Source organism: Alosa sapidissima, chromosome 11, assembly GCF_018492685.1.
Source record: "Alosa sapidissima isolate fAloSap1 chromosome 11, fAloSap1.pri, whole genome shotgun sequence".
NCBI lineage: Eukaryota > Metazoa > Chordata > Actinopteri > Clupeiformes > Clupeidae > Alosa > Alosa sapidissima.
Window position 1 is genome coordinate 13,167,818 of NC_055967.1, and position 12,728 is coordinate 13,180,545.

At 38.8% G+C, this 12,728-nt stretch overlaps 1 protein-coding gene across 6 annotated transcripts in view; it reads right to left on the reverse strand.

The window, feature by feature from the left end:
- The window catches only part of magi2b (membrane associated guanylate kinase, WW and PDZ domain containing 2b), a 61,510-nt gene extending 51,334 nt beyond the window's left edge, over window positions 1-10,176 (reverse strand). For all 6 annotated transcript variants that reach the window (XM_042110537.1, XM_042110538.1, XM_042110535.1 and 3 more), the window contains exon 1: window positions 9,656-10,176. In XM_042110537.1, the coding sequence (XP_041966471.1) occupies window positions 9,656-9,953 (298 nt within the window). In that variant the 5' untranslated portion in view covers window positions 9,954-10,176. The remainder of the gene's footprint in view (window positions 1-9,655) is intronic.
- Window positions 10,177-12,728: the final 2,552 nt, after the last annotated feature.

Genomic DNA, 12,728 nt, shown 5'->3' on the forward strand with positions numbered 1-12,728 from the left:
CCAGAGCATCCTCAACACCAGAGCATCCTCAACACCAGAGCATCCTCAACACCAGAGCATCCTCAACACCAGAGCATCCTCAAGCCTAAGCTTGCCGACCAAAGGCGTAATGCACACTTTAATGAAAATGACAATCCCTTAGGTTCAGGGATGTGTTGGAGGCTAAACGCAAGTAAACTCAGTTTATCCACCTCTAAAATTTCTGAAATAGAGTTTATCCACTTCTTATTAGAGTATATCCACCTCTCAAAAGAGTTTATTCACCAATTGCAACTTTTAACATTGAAAAGTCACACTGTATTATCCACCTTCACAATATGTACACTCATCAACACTCTATGAACCATTTGTTACCACTAGTATTCTTTCCGAGCAAAGATTCTAAAAAGCCCGGCGCAACTCCAAAAAGGAGGACAAATTAATGTCCGGCTTGAGGCTGGTGGACAGGGCGTTTCAAATCTGGACTGTCCGGCCTAAATCAGGACGTATGGCCACCCTATATTGCTAACTGGCTTACCAACTCTTTCTCCCGCTCACTCTACCGCTCGCGTATAGTAGGGTGGTCCTTATCAAGTACAATTTTTTTTTTTTGCAAAATGTTAGTGTCTTAACCTCTTAAACTGTTCATTTTAACTTCAAAATTAGAAATATGCAAACATTTTGACAAAAAAATTATATTTAGAGGTAGCTCAATCATGTGGAAGATTGCCTATTTAATTAGTAGGGGGCCTATGTGTCTAATTTGGGGGCTTGTGGGATTCGCATGTTAATTTTCGGAGAGTATTATATCTTTGTTGTAGGGGTTCTTAAGAGTAAAAAAAAACATGTCTCTTTTTTTTGAAGGACCCAAATCAAAAGGTCAAATTCAGAAAAGGTCAAATTTGGTATTTTGTCCATAAACCTCACATTGCTGGTATTATAGCGTAGGGGTTGGTGCCAAAAAGCAAAGATATTCTTCAAGGTAGTGTGCAAAAGTGGACCACATAAACAATACAACATTATAAAACATTTTTAGGCTGATGATTGATCTCTTGTAGAACTCTTGAAGAAATGGTGCCTAAAATGCTCAAAATTGTCTGCTTAAAAAATATTTCAATACCAATACTATCAATTCATGCCTATTAGTGTGCTTGAGTGTAGGCCTAGCCTGCTCTGCCAGTTCTTGTCTACACCCATTCAGAGCACAAAGATCTCTGAGCAGAGATCTCTGTTAAATCAAGTTTAATAGACTTTTACATAGCTAGTACCAGCTGAAGTCTGTAAGGCCTTCCGTAGCCTATGTAAGTGTGAAGAAAAGAAAGGGTAAAAGGATCAGCTAGACAAACAGACAGGTGAGTGTGTGTGTCTGTATGTGTGTAAGAGAGAGAAAGAGAGACACTAGCAGTGACAGTTGGCTGTTGATAGCTGGCAGTTATAGAATTTAGAATATCGAATAACCTGAAGCACATAGTGCTCTGTTCTTCATGGTTGGTGATGTTAGTGACCTTCTAGCCTTCTACATTTGAGCAAGCACATTTTCATAGTTCATGATGGCACAGTCTAGTTAGGTTATATTCTGAGGTGTATCTTTCTGTTAGTCAGGTGATGACACACATATTCTCTACAGCAAAATAAACAGATTTTGGGCTATGTATCCAGTGGCAGATATGTGTGGACTGGTGAATGACCCATCACTAGAGACATATGCCAAATTTCTTGTTTTTGTCCATGAGAGAGTGTGGAGATGGTGATCAAAGATCAGCCAACGATTACAATGTTACAGTGCAGTTATTTTACAACAGAACAAAGCAGTTTGGCACAGGAACTGCTACAAATCCACCTGTAACAGTGAGCATCTGCAGCATGCTAAGATTCGCTACTACAGTAGAAATCATGTGAAGCAGGATTCAGAAAAGACGTGGTAGACCATCTTCTGAACCTGCAGCAACACCTGCAACTGTATCAAGTCCATCTAGATAAGTGCTTCTTCTGTCAGAAGCAGACAAAAGAGCGTCTTCATGAGGTGTCCTCTTTCAATGCAGGCAACCAACCAAGAGATATAAGTAATATTTTGAAGTCAATTACTTTTAACAGGTAGCCAGTGTAAAGATGCTAGGATGGGGGAAATATGTTAATAATTTTTGTTTGTGTTAGCAGCTGCATTTTGTATAAGCAAGCTCTTTAGACAGGTATTACTACAGCCAGCGTATAGAGCATTGCAATAGTCTATCCTTGAGGTGACAAAAGCATGAATTAATTTCTCGGCATCTGGTAAGGATAAGGACTTCCTTTTCTTTGAAATGTTCCTTGAATGGTAAAATTAAGTTTTAGTGATCTGTTTTATGTGATTATTTAGTGCTAGGTCCTGGTCAATTATAACTCCTAGGTTTTTAACACTTGTGGATGAGGTCAGTGGAAGATCACTATATGTAGCCTGTGATGTGGATAGAATATCCCTCATCTTTTTAGAACCTAAAACCATGACTTTTGTTTTATCTGAGTTCAAAAGCAGGAAATTATTCGTCATCCATGTCTTTTTATACATGTGCCAAGTTTGGCTAACGGGGTTAATTCATCAGTTCATTTTATGGAGAGGTATAGTTGTGTATCATCTGCATAAGAATAATAAAAACAACAGGGGCACCAGTATACTGAGCCTTGAAGCACTCCATATTTTATCATAGTCTGGGTAGATGGTTTATTATGGACCTGTACAAATTGTTGACAGTTAGGAAGGTATGATCTAAACCAAGCGAGTGCTGAGTCTTTGATGCCTATCAAATTTTCAAGCCTAAGTAGTATGTCATGGTCTATGGTGTCAAAGGCAGCGCTGAGGTCCAGGAGGACCATGATACAAGGCTAGGTTTTTTGAGGGAGGGCTTAATAACAGATGTCTTAAACGAGCAAAATATTATCCAGGAAGGGGAGAGCAGTCTTTAGAAGGTGAGTACGAATAGGGTCTAGTTGACTAGTTGTAGATTTTAATGAGGAAATTGTGGAGGTGAGATCTAATATGTTGTGTATATGTAAATTAATTAAATGTTGTTCGAGGTCTCATCTGTGATTCTGTTATGTTTTCGCTATCTTTCAGCAATGGAGTATGTGTATTTGGTCATTTTCATAATACTGACATACAATCATACTGTTGAAAATAACTGTTTTGTGAACTTTATTCAACATAGCCAGTGATTTAGGCGAAATGTATGGTGTTAATTACAGTGAAATATACAATTTTAGAAAAATGGGATTGAAACAGGTAAAAGAAATGGAGACATCATTTTTCTCCATGTTCAATGACCTCTAGAGACAGTCCAACCACTCTCCAAAAATTAACATTTCAAACCCACAGAAACCACATAGGCCCCCTGACTATATATTAAGCTGTGCTGCGTTATAGTGATATGCAAGTAATATTAAAAGTTGCTGCAAATGAACCACATTTTATTGAAATCAGAGCAATACTGACATGACAACAATGACAACAATCTCAAAAAAAGCACAAAGTTTTCAACAATCACTCATTTCTGATGCTCAGCAGCCAGTGTTGACTTTTTGCAGTCTGGATAGATCCGTCAGTGATCTTCCATTCTAATAGATGGCAGATTTGATCCAACTAATTCTGGTATGGTGGAACCAATCAAATAAACTTCACTTCTTGTTTTTGCCATGATTTTGCTCTTGGTACACAACACAACTGCAAGCAAAGCTGAGCAAGGAATGGTGAAGGTGCCTTTTCCTTATACAGTTTTGTGGCACATATTTGGGGTTCCGTGGATACAATTGTTTAAATGAAGACCAAAAAAATGTGCTCTAAACCCAAACAATAACCAAGGTGATCATCAATAGAAATATGTATTGATTCCACCAGGAAAGGTAAATCTGCTAAACCGGGTCATGGATGGATTAATTTGGATTTAGTTTCTACAATAAGTAAACCGAGATATGTATCTAATATGTATCTAAAATACATATTTAGAAATATATGGTGCATTAGATGCTTTTATGGAGATTGTTTTGGTATTTTACTAGCCAGTTACAACACCAATTCAAATGATCTGTTTTTATGAAAATCATCAAACAGAAAATCATCTCAAAGTTTATAGCTATTGAGCTACCAGTAATTATTATGTTATTGCCATAAAAATTGGCATGCTGTATTTTCTTATATAAAGGAACAATTTGAAGGGTTAAGAGCATGACAATTGGAGACTTTAAAAATAAGGACCACCCTAGCGTATAGGCTACCTGCGTATCTCTCAAACCTATGCTACACGAGAACGATAGGCATATTTTTTCTTACCGATTTCACACCTTTAAGGACACCTGTGAAAAACATCTTCACTCTGCAACCACTACACTTCCTCCAGTAGCCTTCTAGTTCTTGATCTACGGAATGCAGATGACACCCGCTCAGAACAAATGCTTCCCAAAAGGTACACTGGTCACTTAGAAAATTGCGGTTAAAAAAATACACTAAACCAAATAGAGACATTTCACTCTCTCATGGTCCCATACAAAAATGTAATACCTCCCTTTTGAAAATTCAAGACATTCCAGAAAATGTAAGACTTTTTTAGGCCTTAAAAACCGAAAGTTGTATTTAAGAGTTTTTAAGGATCCGCGGGGACCCTGAGTGATTAGGGGAGAGGCGAGAGACATGTATGGAGCACAACTGAAGGCGCACTGTCACGAGATATAAGCAACTCCTCTGCAGGATAAACATTGTTTTATTCAGTCATTTGAACAATATTAGGGTAAGTGTTGCTTTTTCCAGCCTATGTTTTCGATGGTAACCCATTGTCAGTCAATAGTGAAAGTAACTTACTGTGTATAACTGTTTTGTCTTTGACTGACACCACAGTGAAGTTATTTTCACTTTGCCAATGAGTTCAAATAATAGACGAGTGCAAATGCCTGAAGGCTATTCTATGCTAGGTTTTAGTAAAGCATCGTTTAGTGGAATGACTGTTCCATACGGTCTTGCAAGCAGACTCCTTCAAATGCGCCGCTGACTGTCAAAATACCGATGCATTTTTTGACGTCACGCTTCGCGCTGTTAAAGGAAATGACAGATGTCATTCTCATTGGTTTAAATGATGTTATGCCCCAAACACCCATGACTGATTGAGAAACCTAGGAACGCCTTGTTGCGCCATCCGCCCGACGTTTGATAACGAAAACACTCCCAATGTGGACTGGACATCCTACTAAATTTGAATAAGCTTTTGACTAGTGACCATGAGCTTTAGACTGTCACAATAGGGCCCTGTGTCCCAAATTTTGTCAGATCTTACAAACGAGCACACTTAATTACAGATTTTATGCTGTATCAATGAATATCTGAAAAATACACACACATTGCAAATACAATGGCAAAATCATATCCAAATGAACCTTTTTTGTAAGTGATATCATCCTGTAAGTGATGAAGGGTGAGATATGGGCTGAAATGTCACCATTTCAGATAAACAGCTAAATATAGATGTGCTTAAACATATTTATGCTTTGATGACTTAGTTAGTAAACCAGTGTTTCAAGGCTCTCCTTTAACAAAAATAATATGGGATTAATGGCTGAGAAGAGATAATGTAGTTAAAAAAGATGCGGGCCAGTTTTCAGTAGCACAATTTATAATTAAATCCCACCCAGACTAAAACCATTAACTCAAAATATGACCATGAATTTTGTATAAGACTTCTATAATATGTGCACAAATACACACACTCACAAAAAATGATTTACTTTATTACATCTAAAGAAATAATGTTTTTTAGACACTCACAATGAATGGCCTAATACGCCTCTAGAACATGACAACGTGTCTAGATGTGTCACTCCCTCTGTGCTTTAATGAGATCATAATTAATACTAAGATTTGTAACTCTCAATGGCCAAATCACTGTTCACAGAGTCTCCAAAGAGCAGACTACCTTCATGGGAGATAAACTTCAATGCCTGTACAAGGCTCAGAACAGATGGACTCCTAAGTAGAGCAGAAAAGTTCTATTTATGACGCTTAGAGACTCCATCTAACCTGTTTTGTCAATGCTCCCTTGTGGATATGCTCTCAAAACAAAGGTAAAGCGCTTGCTAATTTTTATTTCACATTTAGACATACGGGACAGCATATTGCTTATTTACTGACACATTTGATATCAACTGTTATTCCAGTTGGTAAAATCCTATATTACAAGCTCAGAACGTTCCTGACTTTGCGCTATATTTTAATATTCAAAAATAAACAGGACAAGCTTGCAACCATGTGTGCATGCATTCAGATTCACAATGATGTTAATCTACATGAACCTACAGGAAATACGCAACTAGGACAACCCCAGCAGTCTATGGTTATCAGGTCATGAGCTCCTAAATACAAATGATTTGTGTTCAAACACACCTATCCAAATGATACATGTTCCTAAATACACCTATCCAAATGATACCTTTTTCTACCTTTTTGATTTTGAACAATCAAAATGAATCAAGTGATCATAGCAAAGATGGTGTTCAGCACTACTGCATCTAGGGATGTAACGGTATGAAAATTTAACCTCACGGTTATAGTGACCAAAATTATCACGGTTTTCGGTATTATCACTGTATTTCTAAAAGTGTGTTCAATATGTTCAGAAAGCACTGACAGGCCTACACAAGCTGAAATAGTTTCAAAAAGTGTCCTGTTCACTTTTTTCTTCATGTTTAAGCTATGTGCTTATAGCTTAACTTACCCTACCATAACTTGCAGTTTGCTATTTCTGTTATTTGGATCCAATGAGTGAGACCAAAGTAAGTGTTCTAAATAAAACTTTAGGCTACTGTATTCTCCTGACAACGTGAGTGGAATGGATTTAATGTGGACGCGAACATAAAAAGACGCAGAGTGGCTACATGATACAGTGCACATTTTGTGGTGAAAATGTTCCGCCTTTTAAAATCAGGGGTAGCCTAATCCGAATCGTAGTTAAAACCATCAATTAGACAACAGAATCAGTAGGGTACCAGTTTTATTTCATTGTACCAGGCCTACTGTATGTCAAAAGCAGGCTCGGATGTAGCTGGGAAGGATTAAACACACTGTTTCCACACCGCGGTAATCAACCGTGATAATCATGATATTTGAAAAGAAAGCGGTAATTGTTATCGTCAACATTTTATCGCGGTTTACCATTATACCGGTAATCATTACATCCATAACTGCATCATACAGGATCACAAAAAAACATTCACAAAATCCAAAGGCAAATTTTCCACCACTGAAGATGTGGAAAATCTCCCAGACAATCCTCCAACGAACATCAATGTAAAAAGGAGCACTCACAGTCAGATTAACTCCTGATGCGTACCACCTCACTGTATAACAGACAACAGCAATCAGGTTGTACATTCAAAAAATGACCTAATTGACCCTTTTCAATTTTCACAGGAAGGTAAGAGGACAGCTTACAGTACACAAGTATAATGCTGTTGTTCAAAAGATATGTTGTTCAAAAGATATTGTTCACTTAAATAAAAAAAATAATCCCAAGCGAGTCTCACCAGTTAGTCCCTTGAGATGTAGTCCTACTGTAGATACTCTTTCGCTGCATATGTTACCATCCACCATCGTTTGCTATTCATCCCTTATTTGGGGAAATCAAACTGCTGGTGGATTTTGCCCTAGTTTGATATAAATGACATACTTCCAACTCCTGCTTCCCCCATACCAAGCCCCTTTTTACCACTACTGTGCCTTACAACTGATGGGAATGTAAACCTTTTTCTGAAATTCATCCTTAAGACCTGATATTCATTATATGATCAACTTTGTAGAAGAATTACGATGTGGCACTCTTTATTGTGATGCTTTAGGGTGATATAAGTAAGACGTTTAGTTTAAAATATATATATTTTTTAAAAACAGTTATCATTGGTCTAGCCTCTCTCATAATAGGACTATGTAGCCTAACTCAAGATACTACAGTGAAACTTAGCAAAAACAGCAAGATATAAGCCAGCACTGCTTTGATTGTACCCTGTGACATGTCAATATATGAGTAAATATTAGCATCACTGCCTGTTCTACTTGTGTGGTTTCTGCAACACAGAGGTGTATTCGCAAATGCACCTTGAGGTTTCAAGTTAGAGTCCCCTATAGGTTTGAATATAGCAAGCCCATAAGTTGATATAGCCTAGATAGATAGATAGATAGATAGATAGATAGATAGATAGATAGATAGATAGATAGATACTTTATTGATCCCCAAGGGGAAATTCAAGAAGCCTAACAGTAAGCATAAAATCTCGAATGTGTCACTGAAGATCTACAAGATGTATTTGCTTTGACTATGTTAAAGGAGAATTCCAGCAATGTTACTGCATTAAATCAGAAAGGCTAACAATTTCGCAGAAATTTAATGCCAACCATTACAAAACAGAGTTTTGCCAATAGTACGTAATGTCTTTATAACGTAAGAGCATGACACCATGCGTTTCATGCTTTTTATAGTCATTGATTAGACCTAGTTGTGAGTCAGGTCTACAATGCAATGTCGTGTAATCCTGAATGACCTCATTTACATCAAACCCCTGTGTCTTCATGCAACCACATCTACTCACACAATCTCACAACTGTAAAGCTACTTGAAGATAGTGAGTCTCATAGACAGACCTTGTTACACCCACAAAAGTAAGACCCCAAGTGTTCTCCTATATTCAAATAGCTGACTTCAGAGAACGCACTTCCACAGATAATGTAACACCAATATAAATCTCTTATGGACATGAAATTGTATCCTTCCCTAAATTATCAGTCTGTAAAGAAATCAGTAAAGTTTCAATGTCACCTTCCAATCTGATCCCCAAATATCAACTGACTCTGAAGGCAGTCTGGCCCAGAGAGTACAATTTCTCCATTGACTTCACAATACACAAGCCAGGGCCCATGCATGCACGACCTATGGGTCCTTTAGCTGACACTAAACAGTCTAACACACACACACACATACACAGCAAGCTTACAGCAATTGTACTGTGATCTTAGGGATGTATTCCAGATGCAATACAGAGTGGGGTGTCAGGACCCAGGTGTAGGCTACATCATCCTGATCAGAACACCGCTATCTGAATCTGTACTCAATCTCTGCTGAGCTACCCTTATAGTTGATGGAACAACATTGCAATTCTGACCGTGTATGATGTTTCTGACTATTTCTCTAGTCAGTATGGCCAATGTGAAGATTCCCTGACGCCAAGCAATGTAGGCCTACTGGATCAATGAAAATAGCCAACAAATGTGGATAGCACGCCTCCGGCATTTCCACTAGGCATGTATCTCTTCCAGTTGAACACACCTCCAGTGCGTAATGACATGAGAGCTCTGCAATTCAACAACCAAAAGCTTATTCCAACGGTAGCCTACCCACTGACAAAAATGCAAATGTGATTCAGCAAAGACTAGCCCCTTACTCGTAAATATATTCATTGAAATGTATCTTGAATGTGCTGGTTCACATCATTTGTATCAGCTGCCTAACACATTCTCCCTAATAAACATCTCATCAATCGCCGTGACCGTAACGATAGCTAGCTTCTGTGTTCTGTATTCTACAACAGCAGCTCAGTAGGCTACACAGTCAGGTCAGACATGCATACAGCCGAGCGGCGGCGCAGTAATGTTTACGCTGTTTTGCCACCTCACCTTGCCTCACACACTTCAGACGTACGGGATCTTTGCAGTGCTTGATTACGGCATGTACATCCCTGAGGGTGAGCCCGGCCACCGGCGTGTCGTTGACCTCCAGAAGAAGCTCGTCCTGGGACAGTTTACCGCTCTGGATGCCCACCTTACCTTGTTTCACTTCACCCAAAAATGGAAACTGCCCATTCTCCGCGCCCCCTTTCAAATCAAACCCCAGCTCTCCCTCTTTACTTCTGGACAGGACCGTCTCGTGGACTTTGTTGGTCCAGTGATTTTTCTTCTTCAGGCTCTTTGACATCGCTAAAAATGACTAGCCTATAAACATGCGCCCATAGGACCGTCGCTCATGCCCGCCTAAGCGTTGCTGGTCTGGTCTGTCACCAGTCCAGGGCCCTTCAGTTCCAGTACGCTGCCGCTGGACACCAGTGATAGTAGGCTGTCCATGAAACATGCAGCCTGCGCAGATGACTCGGGGCTGCAATACGCCACGGTATGGTGGACCAGCTTCACACGCGCAGAAACTAGCCAGTGACCCGGATGTGATGTCTGGAGGAGGGGGGAAAGCACGTTCAAGCAAAAACGAAAAGCAGAGGATGAAGTCAAATTGTACCACGTCTATGACACAACCACATGCAAGAAGGTCTTTGACGTAAATTATAATCATTTGCGCAACATCATCTCCACTGATCCCGACTCTGAGCCCCCTGATCATCCCCAACACACACACACACACACACAGACACACACTCTCTCTCTCACACACGCGCACACACACAATTTTTCTGAAAATATTGTATTTAATTATTTTGTTCAAGTAGCCTTTACTGGCTAAATTAATTTCCTTCCTCATCATCTATCCTTAATCTATTTAATTCATCTATTCAATTCAATATGCCATGGCTCTCCCTGCATCACACCAGTGAAACCAAAGAAATGATTTCAGTAATTTCAGTGAAAGCTCTTAAAAAGGACTTTCATCTACATTTTATCAGTGACAGTTAATTCTGAAAACTCTAAATACAATGCTGCCTTATTGGTGCTGATACCCTGTTAAGGACAAAAGAACACATCACAACAAATGACAATATTACTGCATGGTATATTTGCCTTATTATGCTTATGTCACAAATAATAAAATTGACAGAACATGACAAGTCACTGACTGACTACATTTCTGGTGTAATGTTGTAGCACTGTTTTTTTATGTACAGAATAGCATCGTAAACATCTTTATTCACTACTGGGACTCATTACAATACACAGGGACGTCATCCACACCCTAATGAGCTGTGTGTGCTTATATGACAACAATAAGATTCATTTATATCAATTGATTACCAAAAATATAATGTGAAATAGTGTTCTGCACCAACCCTCTTTTGATACACTGACCAACAGGTATTGTGCTCAATTGTGGCTGTCAATAGGCTACTGTAGTAGACTATAATAACAAACGAGCTCACTCACTGCACAGAACTGCAGTCTGCTCCACTGAGTTGCACCACTCTGAATTACAGTGCGACTGCAGCTGTGCCATTTCAGCCGAGCTCTTGACCCGGTGTTTGTTGGCATGAGGCAGGTGAGAACACAGCAATGAAACTCTTGTATGAACCAAAACAACTGGTCCCAGGTGGCGAGGGAGAGGTGATCTAAGTCAGCTTCCAAGTGAACCCCAAGGTAGATCAACTGTATAAACCAGGTGTTGGAACAGAATTCAACACACTTTATGTGGGTCATGATCTTTCACTGGAGAGCCTAGAATTGTAGAAACAAGATGAAGACACTGACATTTAAACCGATGTTTCAATTGGACATATTACGTAATGCTCCCAGCGTTATTTTTAGATATGTTTTTAAATTTGCACTCAGTCCAAAATTCAGAGAATGGGGAACCTAAACAAGCATCCTGTTGCAATGGTATTTGTACTTACAGCCTATGGAACCAATTTGCATGTAATGCAAATGCAATTTCAGCTTTCTCTTGACAGCTGCCCTGTGCCACCAGCTATATATCCAAGCATAATGAGGCTATTAACTAGCTACCTCTCCAATTGTGACTTTGTTTGTTGCACTAACATGGACATACATTTGAAACCCTGTTGATTTCATTCAAATTGTACATAAATAGCTAGAATTGAAGGAGAGTCAATCCACTATTACTGATGGATAATGGAATGCTAAAAAACATGTGACAGATGTGTGTATTGATCATGTCCTTTTGTAGTCCTTTTGGTTCCATTTAATAATTTCATGTGCAGCACAAGCATAGAAGCACAAAGTGCTTTACAGCAGGACACAACAGGACTATTCAAAGCCAGGCACAGAAACAACAGACTACATTAAAAACCAAAAAACAACTTAAGTCAAAAGCACACAAAAAAGATAAAAGCATGGTAAAAAAATAACAAAAGTTTATAAAACGGTAGAGCTATAGAGGTAGGCATTGCATGCTTTGTGATCATTATGTGTGAACTGGGGGGATCTTCCACACAATTATAATAAAAGAGGGGAAACTCGTTATGCATTTCTTTTGCATGTATGTGCATACAGACAATACATTCTGCCCTTCCATGCGTATAATTTGTTTACCAAATCATCTAATTAATTAGGCTACTGAATGAAAGACCTATTTTATATAATCAACTTTTGTCAACCTCAAACCCAAAGTCAGAGAAATTGCTGTGGGAGAGATTTAACCAGAAGAGGGCAGTGACATCCTTAGATTGTACTGATGGGATTTAGATTTGAATATGTGAGCTGTCCCTTGGAGCACAATATCAAACCTAAGTTCAATCCTGTGCACAGATCATTGTAAAGCAAAATATTCAGCTATACATGTGTTTTTCAGTGTACAAAGATAGACAACTATTAAACAAAGACAGAGGCGATACAGTATTTGCCTATTGTCGATTTGGTTATATTGTATCATTAAACCCCACTTTTACTTTTTAATTTATCAAACCAATAACATCGCATCAACAATGGTGTTTTAATGACTATCATTTGGAGTGCCAAGGGGAATTGATAACAGCCCACTTCTTTACAACTATTGTCCTCTTTTCTAAAACTATGC